At 35.7% G+C, this 25,875-nt stretch overlaps 1 protein-coding gene across 7 annotated transcripts in view; it reads left to right on the top strand.

The window, feature by feature from the left end:
* LRRK2 (leucine rich repeat kinase 2) overlaps positions 1-25,875 on the top strand; it is a 205,786-nt gene that overhangs the window by 73,326 nt on the left and 106,585 nt on the right. For all 7 annotated transcript variants that reach the window (XM_024991931.2, XM_010805062.4, XM_059886557.1 and 4 more), the window contains 7 exons: positions 5,830-6,018; positions 10,913-11,031; positions 11,960-12,029; positions 12,716-12,933; positions 16,874-17,124; positions 17,408-17,556; positions 21,990-22,083. In XM_024991931.2, the coding sequence (XP_024847699.1) occupies positions 5,830-6,018; positions 10,913-11,031; positions 11,960-12,029; positions 12,716-12,933; positions 16,874-17,124; positions 17,408-17,556; positions 21,990-22,083 (1,090 nt within the window). The remainder of the gene's footprint in view (positions 1-5,829; positions 6,019-10,912; positions 11,032-11,959; positions 12,030-12,715; positions 12,934-16,873; positions 17,125-17,407; positions 17,557-21,989; positions 22,084-25,875) is intronic.

The following is a 25,875-nucleotide window of genomic DNA, read 5'->3' as shown; positions in this document are numbered from 1 at the left end:
TTTAAAAATAACTATTCTTTTAGTTTTCATTCCATTTGGTGCAACTTAAGTCAAAAATATTGTGAAGGCTTGGCTTTTTTTTTTTTGATCATGAAATGCTTGAAATTGACATTATATTTAAGTTTCTTATGACCCAGCAAATTCGTATTTTATAAAGATAAATCATAACTGAGATCTTTCTGTGAGGTTACTTTTCTTTGTTAAGTATTTTAGTTTTTATTATAAAATAATCTATGTGCCTTTAAAAATAGAAAAACTTAATATAAGGAAGAAAACAACAGTAACTTACCTGTTTTACCTATAGGTAATCAATGTAGATTATTTTTTTCTGTGAACTTGCTATACACTTGCATATGAATTAAAATATATGTATAGAAATATACATATGTATTTTGCATTTTCAAGTTAGTATACTTTGCATTTTACTTAAGGATGTGTTTTCTAGTTAATATAGGTCTTGTATGTAGTAAGTATGTTAATTATCATTAGTATCTATACTAGTGCATTTCAAATAGAAAAATTTGGTTATAAATTATGTTATAAGCATAAATGGAAACAGACATGTCACATATTATTGATATAAATTCAAATTGTCCTTTTGGAAGGAAAATTTGGCAATATCCGTTAGTGTTATGGGGCTTCCCTAGTGGCTCAGATCGTAAAGAATCCACCTGCAATGCAGAAGACCCAAGTTTGAGTCCTGAATTGAGTCCCTGGAGAAGAAAATGGTTACCTACTCCAGTATTCTTGCCTGGAGAATTCCATGGATGGAGGGGGTGGCATCACAGACTTAATGGACATGAGTTTGAGCAAACTATAGGACATAGTGAAGGACAGGGAAGTGTGGCGTGCTGCAGTTCAAGGGGTCACAAAAAGTCTGACATGACCTAGTGACTGAACAACATTAATGTTTTAAATGTACGTCCGAGTACTTTAATAAAGTACAAGTAATTTTTTTTTTAATTGACATTTTAGGAATCAGTGAACTAAAATGCACCGGAATGGGTGAATTTAATTCAGATAACCATTATACCTACTACTGTGGGCAAGAATCCCTAGAAGAAACAGAGTAGCCCTCAAAGTCAATGAAAGTCCAAAATGCAGTACTTGGGTGCAATTTCAAAAATGACAGAATGATCTCTGTTCATTTCCGAGGCAAATCATTCAGTTTCAGTCCAGTTTCTCAGTAGTGCCTGACTCTTTGCGACCCTGTGGACTGCAGCACGCCAGGCCTCCCTGTCCATCACCAACTCCCGGAGTTTACTCAAACTCATGTCCATGTGTCAGCGATGCCATCAACCATCTCATCCTCTGTCCCCTTTTCCTCCCACCTTCAATCTTTCCCCAAATCAGGGTCCTTTCCAGCAAGTCAGTTTTACACATCAGGTGTTCAAAGTATTGGAGCTTTAGCTTCAGCTTCAGCTTACAATGAATATTCAGGAGTGATTTCCTTGAGGATGGACTGGTTGGATCTCTTTGCTGTCCAGACCATTCAATAGCACGGTAATCACAGTAATCACAGCAAATCATTCAGTATCACAGTAATCCAAGTCTATGTCCCAAACACCAATGCAGAAGAAGCTAAAGTTGAATGGTTCTATGAAAACCTACAAGACCTTCTAGAACTAACACCAAAAAAAGACAAAAAAAGATATCTTTTTCATCATAGGGGAATGGAATGCTTAAAAGTAGGAAGTCAAGAGATACCTGGAGTAACAGGCAAGTTCAGTGTTGTAGTACAAAATGAAGCAGGGCAAAGGCTAACAGAGGCTTGCCAAGAGAACATACGGGTCATAGCAGACTCCTGTTCCAACAGCACAAGAGATGACTCTACACATGGACATCACCAGATGGTCAATACTGAAATCTGACTGATAATACTCTTTGCAGCTAAAGGTGGAAAAGCTCTATATTATCAGGAAAAACAAGACTGAGAACTGACTGTGGCTCATATGTTGAACTCCTTATTGCCAAACTTGAACCTAAATTGAAGAAAGAGGGGAAACCACTAGGCCATTCAGATATGACCTAGATCAAATACCTTACAGTTATACAGTGGAAGTGACAAATAGATTCAAAGGATAAGATCTGATAAACAGAGTGCCTGAAGAAGTACGCACAGATTTGTAACATTTTACAGGAGGTAGTGATCAAAACTATCCTCAAGAAAAAGAAATACAACAATGATTGTCTGAGAAGGCCTTACAAACAGCTGTGAAAAGAAGAGAAGTGAAAGGCAAAGGAGACAAGGAAAGATATATCCATGTGAATGTAGAGTTCCAAAGACTAGCAAAAAGAGATAAGAAAGCCTTCCTCCATGATCAGTGCAAAGAAATGAGGAAAACAACAGAATGGGAACGACTAAGAGATCTCTTCAAGAAAATTAGAGATACCAAGGGAACATTTCATGCAAAAATGGGCACAATAAACGACAGAAATGGTATTGAACCTACAGAAGCAGAAGATATTAAGAAGAGGTGGCAAGAATACACAGAAGAGCTAGGGAAAAAAAAAAAAAAGATCTTAATGACCCAGATAACCACAATGGTGTGATCACTCACCTAGAGCCAGACATCTTGGAGTGCAAAGTCAAGTGGGCCTTAAAAAGCATCACTATGAACAAAACTAGTGGAGGTGATGGAATTCCCGCTGAACTATTTCAAATCCTAAAAGATGATGTGAAAGTGCTTCACTCAATATGCCATCAAGTTTGGAAAACTCAGCAGTGGCCACAGGACTGAAAAAGGTCAGTTTTCTTTCCAATCCCAAAGAAGGGCAATGCCAAAGAATGTTCCAGCTGCTGCGCAATTGCACTCATTTCACCTGCTAGCAATGTAGCAGGTGAAATTCTCCAAGCTAGACTTCAAAAGTACATGAACAGAGAACTTCCAGATGTTCAAGCTGGATTTAGAAAAGGCAGAGGTACCAGAGATCAAATTGCCAGCATCCATTGGATCATAAAAACACAAGAGAATTCCAGAAAAACATCTACTTCTGCATCATTGAATACATGAAAGCCTTTGACTGTGTGGATGACAACAAACTGTGGAAAATTCTTCAAGAGATGGGAATACCAGACCACCTTACCTGCCTCCTGGAAATCTGTATTCAGGTGAAGAATCAACAGTTAGAATTGGAAATGGAACAATGGACTAGTTCCAAATTGGGAAAGGAGTATGTCAAGGCTGTATATTGTCACCCTGCTTATTTAACTTATATGCAGAGTACATCATGTGAAATTCCAGGCTTGTTGAAGCACAATGCTGGAATCAAGATCACCAGAAGAAATATCCATACCCTCAGATACAGAGATGACACCACCTTTATGGCAGAAAGCAAAGAGAAACTAAAGAGCCTCTTGATGAAGGTGAAAAAGGAGAGTGAAAAAGCTGGCTTAGTACTCAGCATTCAGAATACAAAGATCATGGCATCCAGTTCCATCACTTCACAGCAAAAAATGGCAAAACAGTGGAAATAGTGACAGACTTTATTTTCTTGGGCTCCAAGATCACTGCAGATGGTGACTGCAGCCATGAAATTAAAAGATGCTTGTTCCTTGGAAGAAAAGCTGTGATAAAGCTAGACAGAATATTAAATAAGAAGCAGAGACATTACTTTCCAACAGAAGTCTGTTAGTCAAAGCTATGGTTTTTCCAGTAGTCATGGATGTGAGATTTGGACCATAAAGAAGGCTGTGTCAAAGAACCGATGCTCTTGAACTGTGTTGTTGGAGAAGACTCTTGAGTGCAAGGAGATCAAACCAGTCAATCCTAAAGGAAATCAGTCTTGAATATTCACTGGAAGGACTGATTATGAAGGTCAAATACTTTGCCCACCTGGAGCGAAAAGGTGACTCATTAGAAAAGCCCCTGTTGCTGTGAAAGACTGGGCAGGAGGAGAAGGGGACGACAGAGGATGAGATGGTTGAATGGCATCACCGACTCAATGGACAGGAATTTGAGCAAGGTCCGGGAGGTGGTGAAGGATAGGGAAGACTGGCCTGCTGCGGTCCATGGAGTTGCAAAGAGAGGGACATGGCTGAGTGACTGAACAACAACAAATGTACTTTTTTAATCAAATAATGTAGTGCTAAAAATCCATGATACAGCATTCTTAAAATGTTCAAGGATGCACATTAAATATTGTTCATAATGACAAAAAATATTTCCCAAAGAAACTATTCAAATTAATAATAAATTGATATATTCATACAGTGTAATGCTCTGCAATCACTGAGAGAAAAGCACCTTGCAAATCCAAATGTCCAGAGATAGAATGTATTCTTAAGGGGAAAAACAAGCAGAGAATAGCATTTTTTTTTTGTTTTTTTTTTTAATTAATAGTAGTGGTGAAAACACAGTTGGGATATTGTAGCCATAAATTTTGAATATGAGAATAGTATGTCCGGAAAAAAAAATCCAGAAATGGATTCTCTGATTGCCTTTGGGGACCTTGGGAACTAATGAGAGATGATTAGATTCCATGTTTTGTCACTTCAGCCAGTCTCATGCCAACAACCTGCTTAACTTTAATCTTTGTTTTCTAATGGTAAGGAATTGAGGACCCTTTGAAGATATGAAGGGAGATTTACATTCAGTGTATTCTTTTGGTTCTGTATGAAATTTTTTGCAAGTACTGACGAATCTTTCCTAATATTTCAGGGCATAGCCTTAAGTTTTTTGACAGCTGGTCTGAGTAAAAAACATTTTGAATTCAAAGCTTTAAAGTATTTTCCAGGTAGTACTTGACTGAATTTTGTACACATGTTGTAATGTGAGCCATAAGAGTAATATTTGAAGAAAATTTCCAGGATATATTTAGGATAATGAGAACTGTGTCAACTTATTTATTCATTATAGCACTTAATATAAAATTCAGTAAAATAGCAAGTTAATTTTGAAATTTTATCAGATTTCTTAGTAGAATGAATCACTTTTCAAATAGTTTATAAAAATAAGAATATCATTTATTATCTTCTGTGTCCTAAGAGAAGGAAATGGCAACCCACTCCAGTGTTCTTGCCTAGAGAATCCCAGGGACGGGGAAGCCTGGTGAGCTGCCGTCTATGGGGTCGCACAGAGTCGGACACGACTGAAGCGACTTAGTAGCAGCAGCAGTGTCCTAAGTATTATTCTGAAAACTTTATGTGCATCATTTTCTTTAACTTTTTCTGTAAACCTGTGCTGTGTGTACTGTTGTCTTCACTTCCCAATTAGGACACTGACACTCAGGCAGCTTGTACAACTGGCAAGTAACTTGAACACAGGCCTGTCAGGCTTCAAAGTCCAGGCCCCTTCATGAGTCAAGTTAGTTTTATAATGGTTCAGTTTCATCACCTACATGAAAGCTTTGTGTAAATTTTTATGACTTTTAAAAAATTTAAGTTTATTACCTGCTACTTTATACAATGTTATGGTTGTAAAGTCGGAGAAGGCAATGGCACCCCACTCCAGTACTCTTGCCTGGAAAATCCCATGGACGGAGGAGCCTGGTAGGCTACAGTCCATGGGGTCGCTAAGAGTCGGACAAGACTGAGCGACTTCACTTTCACTTTTCACTTTCATGCATTGGAGAAGGAAATGGCAACCCACTCCAGTGTTCTTGCCTGGAGAATCCCAGGGACGGGGGAGCCTGGTGGGCTGTCTATGGGGTCGCACAGAGTCGGACACGACTGAAGCGACTTAGTAGCAGCAGCATAGTTGTAAAGTGACTTGAAAGTAAGAATAAAAATTTCTCTTAAAAGTATGAAACTATATAAGGAACTTTGATATGTTTATATTTGTGTAATTACTGATTTCTAAGTAGTTGTTGATATATCTTTATTTTTAGATATAGGATCCACCCTGGCAAGGATGGTGCTCAGATATCAGATGAAAAGTTCTGTGGAGGAAGAAGCTGGCTCAGGCAGCAATGGGAATTTTTCTGAAGAAATGGTTGATAAATTTGATGAATGGACCTTCGTTCCTGAGTCTTACGTTGACAGTGTGTTTGGTCAAAGTGATGACCTGGATAGTGAAGGTGACTCTTTCAAAACAATTGTTCCCTTTATGCTCTAATATATATATACACACACACACTGGCATGGAACAATGGAAACTGAGACAAAAACCTGATTTACTTCATTTAGAAAAAGTTGAGGAAAACTCTATTCACTACTTAATGCTTACTGTTTCTTAACCATTAGTTGAGGCAATGAAGAAAATATATCTCTGCACTTTTTAAGTGTTATTGTACTCCCCCAAATCAGTGAATGGTGGCTATTGCAGTGAAAACACTGCCTCAGACTTGAATTGGATTTCATATCCCATCACTGCCTAGAACCTTTTGTGGTTTGTGTAAACCTGTTACCCTCATTAAAGGCAGTGTTGCTAACCTTCCAGGATTATTTATAGGAATTTGGAAAAATGTATGTGAAGTGTCTGAGAGAGTGCTTGCGAATAGGAAGTATATTATAACTATTTTTATGTTTATTAGAATTAAAAATAATATTTTAATAACTCATGAGATGAAAAATTGACATGGTGAGCTATTAATGGCAGTGATTAATGCTGACATTTAACATAATGCAGTTTGGTAAAATTGGGGTGAGGTGATTTTTTAAAAATATTATGATTAGTATGATTGAAAACTTTGGGTCATAGAATAAGTGTATCTGAGAAGGCGATAAGTAAGGATTATTCCAAAAATTTCATGTCTCAAGTATTTTTAGAAACTAACTTTATTGAGACATAATTAGCATACAGTAAAATATGCACATTTTAAGTGTATGTTTTCATTTATATATCCATGTACTCATCACCACTGTTAAGTTATGCAACATTTCTGTCATCCGAATAAGTCCCTTTATATGCCTCTTCACAAAAAACCTGCCCCCTACTGCTGGTCTGCTATCTGTCACAGTATACTAAATTAGTATTTTCTCAACTTTCATATAAATGGGGTATCTATTTATCTCTGGCTGTTTTCTGAAGTGGTTATACCATGTTATACTCCCATCAGCAATATATGAAAATTCTAGCTTCTCTAAATGTTCATCACACTATAGCATTTAGTATTGTATGTCAGTTTAACTTTAGCCATTTTACTGAGGGTGTAGTCCTAGCACATTTGGGCTTAATTTTCATTTCCCTGGAAACTACTGATATTGAGATTATTTTCATGTTCTTATTGACCATTCATATATTTTCTTTGCAAAGTGTCTGTTCAGATCATTGTTAATTTTTTATTGTGTTATTGTCTTATTATGTTATTATAAGAGTTCTTTATATATTCTTAACAGAAGTCCTTTGACAGATATATGAATATTTTCTATCAGTTATAGCTTGTCTTTTTTATTTTATTGATATTTTTCAAAGAGCAAAATTGTTAAATTTTAAAAAGTGTAGTGTTTCAGTTTTTTCTTTTTTGATTTGTGTTGTTTTTATATCATTTAAGATATCTTTTCCTATCTCAAATGTGTGAATATTTTCTCCTGTGTTTTCTTATAGAAGTATGAAAATCTTAGCTTTTACCTTTAGGTCTATAATCCATTTTAAGTTAATTTTGGTATATAGTATTAGTGAAGAATTGACGTTTACTTTTTTCCACATAGATATTCAGTTGTTTTAACATAATTTGTTGAATATACTTTATTTCCTTGTTGAGTTAGTGGCATGTTTGTCTAATTTAATTGACCATATAGATGTTGTTCTATTTTTGCATTCTTTATGCTGTGCAATTGATTTAGATCATTATTCAAAGCCACACTCTCTTGACTACTTTAGCTTAATAGGAGGTCTTGAAATCTGGTAGTATAAGTTCTCTGGTGGTATTCTTTTTGAAAATTGTTCTTATTATACTAGTTTTTTTGCATTTCCATATATTACATTTTGAATCAATTAATTTTATGCTGGGATTTTTATTAGAATTAAATCTACATTTAATATAAAATTAATGTATAAATACTATATTATTGTTATATAATACAGAATTAGCATCAATAAAAATTGCTTTAGATTAAATCTATAAATAAACGAGAGAACTGATATTTTAATGAGCCTTCTGAGATATAAATGTAGTATTTATTTCTGTTTATTTGTATTTAAATTTCTCCCTCCAGTGTTTTGTATTACATGTTTTTTGATGCTATTGTAAATAGTATTGTTTTTAAATTCATTTCCAATAATTCATTCACTGCTGGTTTACAGAAATGTGGTTGATTTCTTCATACATTAATGTATTATATGGCCTTGCAAAACTCATGAGTTCTAACAGCTTTTTGTTGACTGCATAGATTTTTTTCTATGTTCACAATAATGACATTTGCTAAAAAAGATTTATTTCTTCCATTCTAATCTGTCTTTTAAAATGTTTCCATGTCCTGTTGCACTGGCTAGCATCTTTAGTATTATGTTGAATAGAAGTGGTAAGAGTAGGCATTGTTCCCTGGTTTCCAAACTTAGAGGGAAGGCATTCAGTGTCTCATTATTAAGTATGATGTTATCATTTTGGTTTTTTTTTTTTTTTTTTAAATAGATACTCTTCATCAAGTTGAGGAAAATTTCTAGTAATAATTTGCTGAGACTTTTTATCATAATGGGTGCTGGAAAATGCTTTTCTACATCTGTTGCAATGGGCATATTTTCTCCCTGTATTCTGTTATTTAGTTTATTACCATGATTTTCTCATGTTAAAACAAATGTGTTTTTCTGGGATACATCTCACTTGGTTATGGTGTATTTTTCTTTTAAAATATTATTTGATTTTCTAAAATTTCATTAAGGATATAGCGTCTGTGAAAGATATTGGTCTGTAGTTTTGTTTCCTTGTAACTATGAGAGTAATGCTAGCTTCTTGAAATGAATTGAAAATTGCTCCTGACTCCACTGTTTTCTGAAAGGTTTTTTATAGGAGAGGTCTAATTTTTGAATGTTTAGTAGAATTCATTAGTAAAGCCTTGTATGTTAGGAATATATTTTTGGTGCGGAGGGGGAATATTTTTAATTATAAAAGTAATCAATTTATGGTTCTTTTGATTTTCTATTATTTCTTTTGTCAGTTTTTATAATTTGAAACTTTCAAGAAATCTGTCCTCTTTATATGTTATCAGTTTGTTTAATGATATTTATAATAATTCTCTTCTTATCCTGTTAATGCTTATATGATCATTACTGATATCTGATCTTTAATTCTTGACATTGATAGTTTTTGTCTTTCTTTTTTTCCCTTTTTCAGTCTCACTTAAGATTTATCAATTTTATTGATCTTTTTCAAAGAATCAGGTTTTTGCTTCATTTTCCTTTCTGTCCATGAGTCTGCCCTGGAACTCTCATCTAAATTAATCTCCATGAACACTGATCTCCATTTTCTCATCTCAGGAAAGCTACTGGGCTTTGTTTAAATTCCTTTTCACTTCCCATAGCCCTTAAATTGCCTACAGGCAGGAAGCTAGGGTGCCTGAAAGGTTCACATAATTTGTTTTCATTCTTTCAGGGATTACACAGTCCTCCACTGTCTGCAGCCCAGTATCTGTGTGTGTGTGTGTGGTCAGTCACTCAGTTGTATCCGACTCTGTGACCCTATGGACTGTAGCCCACCAGGCTCCTCTGTCTGTGGAATTTTCCAGACAAGAATACTGGAATGGGTTGCCATTTCCTACTCCAGGGGACTGAACCCGTGTCTTTTGCATCTCCTGCATTGGCAGGCACCACCTGGGGAGCCCAGAGGAAGTTTGGTCAAGGAACCGTAGGCATCCAGCTGATTCTAGAACACTTCTAAGTTAGCCTGTTGTTTAGTAGCTAAGTTGTGTCTCGTTCTTTTGTGACCCCATGGACTGTAGCCCACCAGGCTCCTTTGTCCATGGGATTTCCTTGGCAATAATACTGAAGTAGGTTGCCATTCCCTTCTTCAGGGGATCTTCCCAATCCAGGGATCAAACCCACGTCTCCTGCTTTGGCAGGCAGATTCTTTACCACTGAGCTACTGGGAAGCCCATGTCTGAAACCAATTATTTTTTAAAAATTGCCCAACTTTCTAGTTATTTGTTGTGGGGAAGTTAAGTTCAGTGTTTGTTATATCATCAGGGCTGAAAGAAGAATTCTCTTTAAGTGTTTTTAAATAAAGGATAATATCGGAAATGCAACTGCAAAAATGACTTGATTTTTGGTTAGGTAAATTTTACAATTTGTTTTGACACAGTTTTTATGCTTCAAAGATAAAGAGTGATAGAATTTAAAATAGCGTGGTTCTCAAAAGTGGCTCTACATTATTTATCCTTAAAATATAACTTGCTAGCATTGATCCTTATTTTCTTGAAAGTCCATAATTTTAAAAGCAATTCTCACCTCTCTCTCAAAACAATACTACCAGCTAAACTCATTGTATTTATTTAATGCCATTTCATAAATTAAACTACACAATATGTAATTAAATAAAAATGTACATAAACTTGCTGAGTGTTAAAGTGTGATTCCAATATTTAAAACAAGATTTGAAAATTTTGTAAGAAAAATTCAGAGAAACAGAAAAGAATAACACTGATCAGATTTATGTATAAACTTTCTCTGCTTCCAGGTATTAATTTTAGCACTTGTAACTATACTACTTTTTTTTTCTTGACTTTTTCCTGCCATACTGTGAGCTCACTTAAGGATTAAGTGGATTACTTTTCCTGTTTATCTTTTTCCTGCACTTACTCAGCTTCTAGTCTTGTGACAGCCATTCAAAAAATAGTTGTGGATGAAAAAAATGTTGAATTTGAAAATGAAAAGCCAGCATAGTTCATTTTTTCTACTTTAAAGATGTTACAAAAGGAATTGGGTAAATTCCATTCATGAAAATGTGCTTAAAAATGTTTTGTGGTTGAACTATAATGCTAAAATCTTATGATTAGGTCAGCATTTTTACTTGCCTTTATGTTATTATTTAAAAATAGGAAGTGAAGGCTCATTTCTTGTGAAAACAAAATCAAATTCAATTAGCGTAGGAGAATTTTACCAAGATCCTGCCTTGCAGCGTTGCTCACCAAATTTGCAAAGACATTCCAGTTCATTGGTAAGTTATATTGTACAAACTGTAGTTAAATATTGTATATCTTGTTTGACATTCTTTTAATAACTGAAATTGTGTGTCAAAGCTAGATACAGAAATTCCCTAATGTGTGAAAGTGCTCTCTCTCTGTATGTATATGAAAGTGAAAGTTGCTCAGTCGTGTCCAATTCTTTGCGATCCCATGGACTATACAGTCCATGGAATTCTCCAGGCCAGAATACTGGATTGGGTAGCCTTTCTCTTTTCCAGGGGATCTTCCCAACCCAGGTATTGAACCCAGGTCTCTCTCATATTGCAGGCAGATTCTTTACCAGCTGAGCCACTACATACATACATACATATATATATATACATATATATGTATATATATATACACACACACACACGTACACATACACACATGCGTGTGTGTCTGCGTACATGCGTGCATATGCTATTTTGAATTTATGTTTGTAGACTTTTGAGCATGTCTGGGGCATATATGTGCTCTGTGCACTTTGAAATAGTTATATTCTTTTTTCTTTGTAGAGCACCATGTCTGTGGAGCACAGGCTAGGTCTGTGTCGTATGGTGTGGCTTAGTTGCATGAATACTTTAGCTATTAATAATAATCTTACAGTGGTAGTGGCTTAGTTGCTAAATTGTGTTCGAGTCTTGCACCCCTATGGACTGTAACCTGCCTGGCTCCACTGTCCATGAGATTTCCCAGGCAAGAATATTAGAGTGGGTTTCCATTCCTTTCTCCAAGGGATCTTCCCGACCCAGGGATTGAACCAGGGTCTCCTGCATTGCAGGAGGATTCTTTACCAACTGAGCCACAAGGGAAGCCCAGTAATCTTCTAGTGACTCCTAAAGAAATCAGCTAGGAAAATGTTCTCTTTGCTCTAAACAGTGATGGTAATTTTATTATAAATGTTTATTTGTTTAATAGGGACCCATTTTTGATCATGAAGATTTAATAAAGAGAAAAAGAAAAATATTTTCATCAGATGATTCACTCAGTAAGTAGTTGAAAGTAATCATAGGTAAATAGATATTTTGAGCAGAATATACCACTTTGTGAATTTCCTCTGATTATTCAAATTTTCTTGGTACCAATTTCATCATACATAACCTTCAAATTTTATTTACCTGGTGATTCTCTGGAAATCATTCTACAGAAAAATGAAAGTGACAATGAAGTCGCTCAGTTGTGTCCGACTCTTTGTGACCCCATGAACTGTAGCCTACCAGGCTCCACTGTCTATGGGATTTTCCAGGCAAGAATACTAGAGTGGGTTGCCATTTCCTTCTCCAGGAGATCTTCCCAACCCAGGAATTGAACCTGGGTCTCCCGCATTGTAGGCAGATGCTTCACCATCTGAGCCACCAGGGAACACAACTATAAATTTAAAATTTAAGCTTTTATGATGTTATGTCAGACACTTTTTATCCTTGCTGCTGTTTTCCTAAAGTGTAAATAATACCCTCCAGCAGTGCCACTCTTAATGTTCTTCTCTAGGTCTGTTGTTTTTATACTACTTAAACTACCTGATTTAATATTTATTATTTACTTTCATGTCTGACATTGGAATAAAAGTTTCATTTTGGAATAGAGAACCAGTGACAATGGTAGATGATCAATAAGCATTTGCTGAGTAAAGTTAAATGACTTGTTTATATCTCCATTGTTTGTTTTTGACAAAAGGAGCATCAAAATTCCAGTCCCATATGAAGCATTCAGAGAGCATGTCTTCCCTGCCTTCTGAGAGAGAATATATTACATCATTAGACCTTTCAGCAAATGAACTAAAAGATGTTGATGCCCTGAGCCAGAACTCCTGTATAAGTGGTCATTTGGAGCATCTTGAAAAGCTGGAGCTTCACCAGAATGCACTCACAAGTTTTCCACAACAACTATGTGAAGTAAATTTAATTTATCCTTATCATTCTCAGGATATTTCAAGAGCATCTACTTTTGTATCTAAGTTGTATGCTTAAATCTTTAAAAAGAAGGTTCTACTTTTGTGTCATTGGACGGTAATTCCTCCATTGTTCTGGTTGTCACACAAGTATCTTAGTTTATGTGATCTTTCTGATGCATCTTTGGGGGTAGACAGTGGAAATGGAAATCTGATTTAAAAGGAATTCTAGGTTCTGTCCTGATGATTCATGGTATGTATTAAAGTCTGGCAAGGTTGCATGTTGATTATGCTTCAATTATTTAATTCTAGTAAGACAACTTAAACTGTTTAAATTCAATTAGATCTGGTATGATGGTCCTGACTTTCTTCAGCTACCAACTGTATGACAATAAGAACATATCACTTCGACTGCTCTAGGCCCTCATTTTCTTGTCTGCAAAACAAAGAGGCTCAACTAAACTACCCACAAGGCATTAATCAAGTCTTAAAATTATATGCTCCTTAAAAATTGATTTTTATGCTCAAAATTCCTATTTTATAGCAATTAAATTTTAAAGTAATCTGCCGATAGGGTAGTCCTCTGACTACTTACTTTGTTCATCATTTTTATGTACTATAGATTAGAATTCAAAGATATGCTTACAAATTAAAATGATCATACTGCCTTTTAAATTATTAAATGAATTCTTAGGTTGAACTGCAAAGTTTGATAAAGAATTATATGTTTTAAAAAAACTAATTTTGTTGCAAATACATTTTCCCTTTTTCTAACTTATAAAATTTACCATAATTTTGACACTTTAAAAGCAGAATTGTATGATTTTTAAATATATTTAAGTGAAATCTTTCCCTTAAAGTTTGTGTATCTTAAGAGAGAGAAGAAAGAAAGGTGATCCCTACCCCTACCATGATGTCTAAAATATGGTCCCTCTCTATCCTCCTTTTACCTGACTAAATCTTCCAAGTTACAGGGGCCCATGTTAGATTCAATCTCCAGGCTAGGTTGGATTTCCATGGCACCCAGTCTTTTTCCTCCAATGCTCACACTATAAATTTGAATCTAAAGTATATTATCCTCACTAAATTATAAACTCCTTGAGAACAGAAAATGTTTCAGCCTGTTCATGTCTACCCTTGGTGCCTAGTAAGTATAGTAGAGGCTGTATAGATGATTACTGAAAGTAATTTGTGAAGACACTAATGACTGTCACTTAGCTGACTGTCAATAAATGTTTACTAAAGAGTAAGTAAAGGAATCTAGAGTTTAGCCCAGCTAAAACAAAGAAAATATGAAGAGAACATGGCATTATATATTTATATATAAATATATCATATAAATAATTATAAATGTTATTTACATATTATAAATAATATTTATATTATACATTAGGACATTCAAAGATTCTGTAGTCAGCAAAACAAGACCTGGAGCTGACTGTAGCTCAGATCATGAACTCCATATTGCAGAATTCAAACTTAAATTGAAGAAAGTAGGGAAAACCACTAGGCCATTCAGGTATGACCTAAATCAAATTCCTTACGATTATACAGTGGAAGTGACAGACAGATTCAAGGGATTAGATCTGATAGACAGAATGCCTGAAGAAATATTGATGGAGGTTCATAACATTGTATGAACCAAAGCCATCCCCAAGAAGAAATGCAAAAAGGCAAAAGCGTTGTCTGAGGAGGCCTTACAAATAACTGAGAAAAGAAGAGAAGCAAAAAGCAAAGGAGAAAACAAAAGATATACCCATCTGAATGCAGAGTTCCAAAGAATGGCAAGGAGAGATAAGAAAGCCTTCCTCAATGAACAATGCAAAGAAATAGAGGAAAACAATAGAATGGGAAAGACTAGAGATCTCTTCAAGAAAATTAGAGATACCAAGGGAACAATCATGCAAAGCTGGGCTCAATAAAGGACAGAAATGGTAGGGACCTAACAGAAGCAGAAGATATTAAGAAGAGGTGGCAGGAATACACAGAAGAACTATACAAAAAAGATCTTAATGACCTGGACAAGCATGATGGTGTGATCATTCACCTAGAGCCAAACATGCTGGAGTGTGAAGTCAAATGGGCCTTAGGAAGAATCACTACAAACAAAGCTACTGAAGGTGATAGAATTCCAGCTGAAGCTATTTCAAATCCTAAAAGATGATGCTGTTAAAGTGCTGCACTCAATATGCCCTCAAATTTGGAAAACTCAGCAGTGGCCACAGGACTGGAAAAGGTGTTTTCATTCCAATCCCAAAGCAGGACAATACCAAAGAATGTTCAAATTACCACACAATTACACTCATTGCACATGCTAGAAAGGTCATACTCAAAATTCTCCAAGCTAGGCTTCAACAGAATATGAACCAAGAACTTTACAGATATACAAACTGGATTTAGAAAAGGCAGAGGAACCAGAGATCAAATTGCCAACATCTGTTGGATCATAGAAAAGCAAGAGAATTCCAGGAAAACATCTACTTCTGCTTCATTGGCTACACTAAAACCTTTGACTGTGTAAATCAGAGCAAACTGGAAAATTAACTTGAAAGAAGAGGTTATAAAATAAAACATGTATTATTACATGACTACTCTATGGTTAACTCTTATTTATATTAAAATGTATTTTTATAATATAAATTTATATATTTATGTATATAAATTATATACTTATAAGTATATAATTACATACTTATATATAATATTATGACCTCTTCTGTCCTTGGGATTCTCCAAGTGAGATTACTGGAGGTGGTGCCATGCCCTCCTCCGGGGAATCTTCCTAACGCAGGGATTGAACCCATGTCTGTTATGTCTGCCGCATTGGCAGCAGGTTCTTTACCATTAGTGCCACCTAGGAAATACATAATATAAACATATAATATTTGTATCACATAAATATATATGATATAAATATATAATTATAAACATCATTTATATATAATCAAATAATGTTTATATTTATATAACATTTCACACATTATATATTATATGCTATATAATTTATGATTATAATATGTATTGTATAAATTATAAAATATATATTTATAATCATTAATTATATATAATATATAAAATAACATGTTTTATATATATTATCATTTTATAATTATAAGATAGTATTATATAATTGTATATACAGCATGTAATATATATATCATTATATATACTATAAATATGTTATATAATATATATTGTATATAACATGTAACTTGTTATATATTTAAAATTCATATATTATGCATAGTTTGTAAAATAATTGTCTATAGCACAAATTTATAAGATTTATATATAATTTATAATATATTTATGATGCCTAAATATATAATTAATATATAAGGATATAATAAATGATAGAGTATAGACATTAGAAATATAACAAATATATAATTATTAGTAATATAATAACTATATAATATATTAAAAATAGAAAATAGACTTTTAAAACAAAATATTTCATTTGAAAGAGGGGTTTGTGAAATAACACATGTACTATATACATGACTACTTTATGGTTATATCTTACTTATATTAAAATGTTAAGCAATATGTAAAAGCTAGAGAAAAATATATTCCCAGGATTATGTTGTACTGCTTATTCATTAAGTCATTTGTTCAAGTATTTGTTGGAGCCTATTATTATTCTTCCATTTTACTCATTGCAAGAATACTTTACCACAAAAGCTGAATTAAACTCTAAACCTTATTTTGTGAGCCTGCTTTTGACTGTCCACCTATTAATATTTTTCCTGTCTTTACCCATCTTATAGCAGAGCAGATAGGACTAGTGAGTATACTGAAGTTATCTTGTCGATTGTATTTTCAATTTTTTTGAAAAAGTCTTAATGGTTGTAGTTACCAGAGGTATGGAAGACAGAAATATTAGCTAGATTTTAAGTTTTTCAGATGGTTCATTTAAAAATTTAACAATGTTGTCTTTTCAGACTCTGAAATGTTTAACACATTTGGATCTGCATAGTAATAAATTTACATCGCTTCCCACTTACTTGTTGAAAATGAATTGTATTGCTAACCTTGATGTCTCTCGAAATGACATTGGACCCTCGGTAGTTTTGGACCCTGCTGTGAAGTGCCCGACCTTGAAACAGTTTAACTTGTCGTATAATCAGATATCTTCTCTTCCTGCGAACCTTGGTGATGTGGTAGAGAAATTGGAACAGCTCATTTTAGAAGGGTAAGCATGGAGTTCATTGAAGACAAAAGGGTTGCCTCACACTGAAGTTTCATAAGGTTGACACACGGTGACATTGTTTCCATAGTAATGAGTTTTACATGGTAAAGTGATAAACAACTGAGACAATTCATAATATAGCTTCTATCAGTTGACTTAAATTTTTACAATTAATTTAAAAGTTAATAAATGTGCTTTGATGCTATTTTTTGAAGCTGGTTGACTGTTTTTCTTCAAAGCCTGTGAATTTATGTAATTTAATCCTCACTTTGTCTCTTATGACTAGAAATAAAATATCAGAAATATGTTCCCCTTTGAGCCTGAAGGAACTGAAGATTTTAAACCTTAGTAAAAACCACATTTCATCTTTATCAGAGGACTTCCTTGAGACTTGTCCTAAAGTGGAGATTTTAAGTGCCAAAATGAATTTTCTTGGTAAGTGCTTTTTATGAGATTTCTCTTTTCAGTTATTTTGAGTGTTATATGGGTCAAATGGAACAAATAAAAGTAATCACATGAGCCTCGTATGAGCATTTTAGATGGGGATTTAAAGGTGGTGTTTCAGTTAAATATTATGCTAGAGTTTGAAATATAAAGTTTGCAGGTTGGTGATAAAAAGAAATGAGCTGTCAAGCCGTGAAATGTGGAGGGAACTTAAATGCATATTGCTAAGTTAAGGAAGCCAATCTGAAAAGATGACACACTGTATAATTTTAACTGTATGACATTTGGGGAAAGGCAAAGCTAGCAACCAGAAATTTCCAGGACCTTGGAGTGAGGGAGAGAGTGTTGGCTGTCCATAGAATTCTCCAGGCAAGAATACTGGAGTGGGTAGCTGTTCCCTTCTCCAGGGGCTCCTCCCAACCCAGGGATTGAACCCAGGTCTCCTGCTTTGTGGGTAGATTCTTTACCATCTGAGCCACCAGGGAAACCCAAGTTACTTGAGTGGATGGGCTGTCCCTTCTTCAGGGGAATCTTTCCAACCCAGGAATTGAACCAGAGTCTCCTTGCCTGGAAAAATCCCATGGATGGAGGAGCCTGGTAGGCTGCAGTCCATGGGGTCGCTAAGAGTCAGACACGACTGAGTGACTTCACTTTCACTTTTCACTTTCATGCATTGGAGAAGGAAATGGCAACCCACTCCAGTATTCTTGCCTGGAGAATCCCAGGGACGGGGGAGCCTGGTGGGCTGCCGTCTCTGGGGTCGCACAGAGTCGGACATGACTGAAGCAACTTAGCAGCAGTAGCAGCAGCAGCTCCTACATTGCGGGTGGATTCTTTACCAGCTCAGCTACCAGGGAAGCCCTGTCAAAGAGTAAACTCTATTGGAAACGAAGAGTGAACTCTGTTGTAAACTGTGGACTTTACTTAATAATATTGGCCCATCAGTTATAACAAATATACCAAACTATTCTACTTTAGGGCTTCCCTGGTGGCTCAGATGGTAAAGAATCTGCCTGCAATGTGGGAGACCTGGGCTCAGTCCCTGGGTTTGGGAAGATTCCCTGGAGGAGGGCATGGCAACCCACTGTAGTATTCCTGCCTGGAGAAACCCCATGGGCAGAGGATCCTGGTGGGCTACAGTTCATGGGGTTGCAAAGAGTTGGACACGACTGAGCAACTAAGAACAGCACATTCTATTCTAGGTGTTCATAATGGGGAAAAGATGTATGTGTGTGGGCTGCTGGTGGTGAGGGGAAATGGTAAATATGGGAGAACTTTGTATTTTCCTCTCAATTTTTCTGTAAACCTAAAGCTGCTCTAAAAATTAGTCTAGTTTTTAAATTCTAAAATATTAAAAATTATATTATGCTATTTAACATGCTGTTGTTGTCATAGGCTAAAATGTCAATATCTAATGAAAAGTGTTAGTCGCTCAGTTGTGTCCAACTCTTTGTGACCTCATGGACTGTAGCCTGCCGGGCTCCTCTGTCCAAGGGATTCTCTAGGCAAAAATACTGGAGTGGGTTGGCATTCCCTCCTCAACCCAGGGGGATCTTCCCAACCTAGGGATTGAACCTGGGTCTCCTGCACTGCAAGCAGATTCTTTCCCACTGAGCCACCAGGGAAGCCGAAGACTGCAGTATCTTGGAGTACAAGTAGTCATTAATCTGTGGTTCTGTGGTTATACTAAAATTTCAATATGGCTGCCTGAGATGGTTGAAGCAGAAATACTGGATTTCCTACTGAAATTTGTTCAGCAGTTTTCTGGAGTATATGTGCTATTATTATTTTTCAGGAATCAAATTAATCATTTAGAAGTTTTCAAATTAGTTAGCTTAATGTATATTCATTGAGCTCTTGCTCTGTTCAAAGTATTATAATCACGGACTATGTGATTGCCACTTTTGTTAAAAATCCTGGAGTACTCTGTGTTCTCTTAGCATGTGAGACAGCCAAGATTTATGTTCACTTTAGCCTGTCTGCAAATTCTAATATTGAGGAACAAAATACTTCTATGGTAATAAATGGGAACTTTCCCCCTATTTTAGCTTCCTTAATGGAGGCCATACATACATACTTTGCCACCCACATGCCTATTCTATACCTGACTTGGTAAAATAATTTTTAATTCTATTAAATAGAAGAATATAGTTTGACTACTTACTTTAAAATATTTTATTTTTATACATTTTTGAGAAACTACTAACAATGAAATCCATATTAATTTACATAAAATTACTTTCCTTCTCTTTCCCTTCCTTTCACCCTCTTGAATATTGACCATGTTCTTACCATGAGCCTGTAACTGGGTATAGAATTATTCACTCACTAATGAGCAAAGCAATTCAGACTCTGTCCTTAAGGAACATGTAGTTAAGTTCAGAAGACAGACAGTAAGTAATGATGGAACAAATGAATGTAATTGTGTATTATGCTAAGTGCTATGATGATAAGTTTCGAGATGCTACGAGGATACCTCAAGGGGATCCGATCTAAATTGTGGAAATACGGAAGTGTCTGTGTTTGTTGCATTTAATTAGATCTAGAAAAAAGAGCATCCGAGGGTCCCTAAAGCTAGCATATGGTCAATATGTCACTCAGCTGAATCTCACAAAAATCCTATAGGGTGGGACAAGTATGATCTCTGTTTGACTAATTGAGGAAATTGAAGTACTGAGATTTTTGTGTGAAATGTTCAGGAACATAGAATTAATTTATTAGTTGTTTCAGGAATCTGCTTTCTTCACACGACACAAATTTAATAGTTGTAGAAATGGCCTTCTATTTGGAAAAACACCCTATGGAGGTGATAACCTCAGTAGAACCCTAACCATTAAAAATTCCTCTGTGAAATGAAGTTTCAGTTCTTTGATTTTATGAGTCTGTCTCATATAGAATGAGAAAGCTCAAGAATCTCTGAACCCAAAGACTCTTAATTCCTAAGTGGGGAATTACTTCTATTATACTAATTTATTTTGCTACAAATACGTTTGGGAAATAGGTAAGGTATAGCATGTAAGTTTCTGCTTCTTAGGAAGACAACTTCTAGTAATGTCCTAGAACATTTTGACCCTTGAAGATTTTCTTGATAAAGGATAACCCATATTATTAACCTTGAAAATGCTAAGAAATAATTTCTCAAACCACTTTCACAGAACCACAGATTTTCAGATTGCTAAACAATTTCAGACTTCATCTGATTTAGGTGTACTTTTACAGATGACAAAACAGGCAGTGTGATTTACTTAGTTTTCAAAATTATGTTCCATAGAATTTTATTCCTTGGAGGTACCTTGTTTTAATACTGTATTTCCCTTTGGAAATTCATAAAATACGTTAAAATGTTGACAGCTTTGGTGTGACTTTCCTGGTGGGTCAGACAATAATCTGCCTGTAATGTGGGAGACCTGGGTGTTGACAGCTTTGAGATATTTCACTTTATTTTGCCTAATGTTTCCCCATTCTCTGAAGATCATATGATCAAAGAATACTTTTATTAAGTAACATCCATAATTATTCAATGGACTTTCCTGGTGGCTCAGATGGTAAAGAATCTGCCTGCAGTGCAGGAGACCTGGGTTCGATTCCTGGGTCAGGAAGATATGCTGGAGAAAGGAATGGCAACCCATTCCAGTATTCTTGCCTGGAAAATGCCATGGACAGAGGAGCCTGGCAGGCTACATTTCATGGGCGTCACAGAGTCAGACACGACTGAGCAACTCTCACTTTCAATTTCATTTTCATAATTATTCCATAGAATATTCTTTATAAGATGGTGTTAAAGAGAATTTTTATATCATGCTGTGGATTAGTAAATTATTCCAAAATGGTTTTTTAAACTTACTTCAGTAATTTGAATTAACATATAATATATATAGGGCTTCCCAGGTGTTGCTAGTGGTAAAGAACCCACCTGCCAATGCAGGAGACATAAGAGACATGGGTTCGATCTCTGGGTTGGGAAGATTCCCTGGAGGAGGGCATGGCAACCCACTCCATTATTTTTGCCTGAAGAATTCCAAGGACACAGGAGCCTAGCCGACTACACTCCATAGGATTGCAAAGAGTAGGATAGGACGAAAGCTACTTAGCACGCTGCACGCATGCATAGTATATGTCACATAATATCACACATACTTTGAAATGAATATTCTAACGATTTTTCCTTTGTGCAGACGTTAGAAGAGTTTATATTTAGACACTTGTAGAGCTTTCAAGTTAGAAGATTCTTATAATTATGGTGTATTATTTTAATATTTTGTGGTAGTATTAACTAATTTTAGAAGTAGAACTTTTTATTGTCAGGGTAAGAATGGAAATTAAATTTCATGTCAGATCACTGATAGCTGTCTTAGTGTGGAATCTGGTAGAAATCTAGTTAAAGTGATTAAAATGTCCATTAACTCACCTTTATTTTCTCTTAGCTACTATGCCTTTTTTGCCTTCTTCTATCACAAGCCTAAAATTATCTCAAAACAGATTCACGTGTGTCCCAGAAGCAATTTTACATCTCCCACAGTAAGTTTATTATTTTAATTTTAAAAACCACATGAGCTGAAACAGAACTTTCAGAAACTTGGTTTTAACTTAGACATATAAATGTAACTGATTTCTAAACCTACTAAGCTTAATGTTTAAAAATCTATGAATGTTTGATTTTTATTAGACAAAAGACCTAAGTTGTTGTTTGGACTTTTAAACTTTTAATTTAATGTGTTGTTGCATAGAAACAATTTAAGAGTAATTAATGGTTACATTATTATAATCAAATGAGATTGTACTGGCTGTCACTTTAACTTTTAAAATTTCACTTGCTTTGGGGGTTATGTTGCTAAGACACTGTTAACTTTGAAATTATATTTCAGTTATGTTTGAATGACATTTTTGGTGAAAATTTCTGTAGTTTCAGGTATTTGGGAATATTTTTAGTTAATTTCATTAAAAATAAAGTTTCCTGTTAACTGCAAATTCAGATATTAAATGGCTTTCAAAGGTGTTGTCATCTTAAATAACTATTCTACTAGTGTTAAATATTATAAGCAAAATCCATAAAGGTACATGTGCATATATATATATATATATATACACATATACAGGCAAATAATCCTTAGTTATGATTTAACAATGGAAGGTGTGAGACAGATATATAGTAGTCAATTTAAAACTAGCATTAAAATGTGTGGAACACTGTTCTAACTGCCTAACAGTGTGTCATATCTTTAATCTTCCTAATAATCCTATGAAATATCAGTACTTCCTGTTATCATCTCTACTTTAAAATGAGAACACTGTTTCATTAAAAGAGGAAGTAACTTGCCCAAAGTCATAGTTCAAACCACCACACTGGTAGTTTGATTTCAGACTCTTAATTCTGACATACAAGCACCTATAGAATATAGATGGTCTTATATTTTAAACATAATGCTTTGCTGAAAATGTGTTTGGAGACCATTTATTTGTAAAAATTGATTAGGAGATTAATGTCATAAGGAAGGTTTCTTCCTAGAGAGCTAGAAATTTACACAGTCCTCTGTGCGTTCCCAAGGCAAACCATTTAATATCATAGTAATCCAAGTCTATGCCCCAACCAGTAATGCTGAAGAAGCTGAAGTTGAAAGGTTCTATGAAGACCTCCAAGACCTTTTAGAACTAACACCCAAAAAAGATGTCCTTTTCATTATAGGGGACTGGAATGCAAAAGTAGGAAGTCAAGAAACAACTGGGATAACAGGCAAATTTGGCCTTGGAATACAGAATGAAGCAGGGCAAAGGCTAATAGAGTTTTGCCAAGAGAACACATTCGTCATAGCAAACACCCTCTTCCAACAACACAAGAGAAGATTCTACATATGGACATTCCCAGATGGTCAACACCGAAATCAGATTGATTATATTCTTTGCAGCCAAAGATGGAGAAGCTCTATACAGTCAGCAAAAACAAGACCGGGAGCTGATTGTGGCTCAGATCGTGAACTCTTTATTGCCAAATTCAGACTTAAATTGAAGAAAGTAGGGAAAACCACTAGAGCATTTGGGTATGACCTAAATCAAATCCTTTATGATTATACAGTGGAAGTGAGAAATAGATTTAAGGGCCTAGAACTGGTAGAGTGCCTGATGAACTATGGGCTGAGGTTCGTGACATTGTCCAGGAGACAGGGATCAAGACATTCCCCTGGGAAACAAAATGCAAAAAAGCAAAATAGCTGTCTGGGGAGGCCTTACAAATAGCTGTGAAAAGAAGAGAAGCGAAAAGCAAAGGAGAAAAGGAGAGATATAAGCATCTGAATGCAGAGTTCCGAAGAATAGCAAGGAGAGATAAGAAAGCCTTCCTCAGCGATCAATGCAAAGAAATAGAGGAAACCAACAGAACGGGAAAGACTAGAGATCTCTTCAAGAAAATCAGAGATACCAACGGAACATTTCATGCAAACGTGGGCTCGATAAAGGACAGAAATGGTATGGACCTAACAGAAGCAGAAGATATTAAGAAGAGATGGCAAGAATACACAGAAGAACTGTACAAAAAATTATCTTCACGACCAAGATAATCATGATGGTGTGATCACTCACCTAGAGCCAGACATCCTGGAATGTGAAGTCAAGTGGGCCATAGAAAGCATTACTATGAACAAAGCTAGTGGAGGTGACGGAATTCCAGTTGAGCTATTTCAAATCCTGAAAGATGATGCCGTAAAAGTGCTGCACTCAACATGCCAGCAAATTTGAAAAACTCAGCAGTGGCCACAGGACTGGAAAAGGCCATTTTTCATTCCAATCCCAAAGAAAGGCAATGCCAAAGAATGCGCTAACTACCGCACAGTTGCACTCATCTCCCACGCTAGTAAAGTAATGCTCAAAATTCTCTAAGCCAGGCTTCATCAATACGTGAACTGTGAAATTCCAGATGTTCAAGCTGGTATTAGAAAAGCAAAGGAACCAGAGATCAAATTGCCAACATCCACTGGATCATCGAAAAAGCAAGAGTTCCAGAAAAACATCTACTTCTTCTTTATTGACTATGCCAAAGCCTTTGACTGTGTGGATCACAATAAACTGTGGAAAATTCTGAAAGAGATGGGAATACCAGACCACCTGACCTTCCTCTTGAGAAAACTGTATGCAGGTCAGGAAGCAACAGTTAGAACTGGACATGGAACAACAGACTGGTTCCAAATAGGAAAAGGAGTACGTCAAGGCTGTATATTGTCACCCTGCTTATTTAACTTATATGTAGAATACATCATTAGAAACCCTGGGCTGGAAAAAGCACAAGCTAGAATCAAGACTGTGGGAGAAATATCAATAACCTCAGATATGCTGATGACAACACCTTTATGGCAGAAAGTGAAGAGGAACTAAAAAGCCTCTTGATGAAAGTGAAAGTGGAAAGTGAAAAAGTTGGCTTAAAGCTCAACATTCAGAAAACGAAGATAATGGCATCTGGTCTCATCACTTCAGGGGAAATAGATGGGGAAACAATGGAAACAGTGTCAGACTTTATCTTTTTGGGGCTCCAAAATCACTGCAGATGGTGACTGCAGCCATGAAATTAAAAGACACTTACTCCTTGGAAGGAAAGTTATGACCAACCTAGATAGCATATTCAAAAGCAGAGACATTACTTTGCCAACAAAGGTTCATCTAGTCAAGGCTATGGTTTTTTCCAGTAGTCATGTATGGATGTGAGAGTTGGACTGTGAAGAAAGCTGAGCACTGAAGAATTGATGCTTTTGAACTGTGGTGTTGGAGAAGACTCTTGAGAGTCCCTTGGACTGCAAGGAGATCCAACCAGTCCATTCTAAAGGAAATCAGTCCTGGGTGTTCTTTGGAAGTACTGATGCTAAAGCTGAAACTCCAATACTTTGGCCACCTCATGCGAAGAGTTGACTCATTGGAAAAAACTCTGATGCTGAGGGGGATTGGGGGCAGGAGAAGGAGATGACAGAGGATGAGATGGCTGGATGGCATCACTGACTCGATGGATGTGAGTTTGAGTGAACGCCAGGAGTTGGTGATGGACAGGGAGGCATGGCGTGCTGCAACTCATGGGGTCAGAGTCAGACACGACTGAGCTACTGAACTGAACTGAATTACACTGTACCTTCAGACACCATTTTCAGGTGTACATTTCCAGTGTTTATATGTATTTCTTTAAATTTATTCTAGTTTCACAAATGAGCATGTACTTGGCCACCTTTAGGCTCCAAGCTTAGTCTTAAAGCCAAGAGGCATTGCCTTTGAACAACTTTACAATTGTCAATTTTGTCTCAGTCACATTGTTGGTCACACATACGTGTCTTGCCTTTC

This window comes from Bos taurus, chromosome 5 (assembly GCF_002263795.3).
Source record: "Bos taurus isolate L1 Dominette 01449 registration number 42190680 breed Hereford chromosome 5, ARS-UCD2.0, whole genome shotgun sequence".
Lineage (NCBI taxonomy): Eukaryota > Metazoa > Chordata > Mammalia > Artiodactyla > Bovidae > Bos > Bos taurus.
The sequence above is the reverse complement of the archived record's forward strand: the minus strand, read 5'-3'. Positions and strand labels throughout refer to the sequence as shown.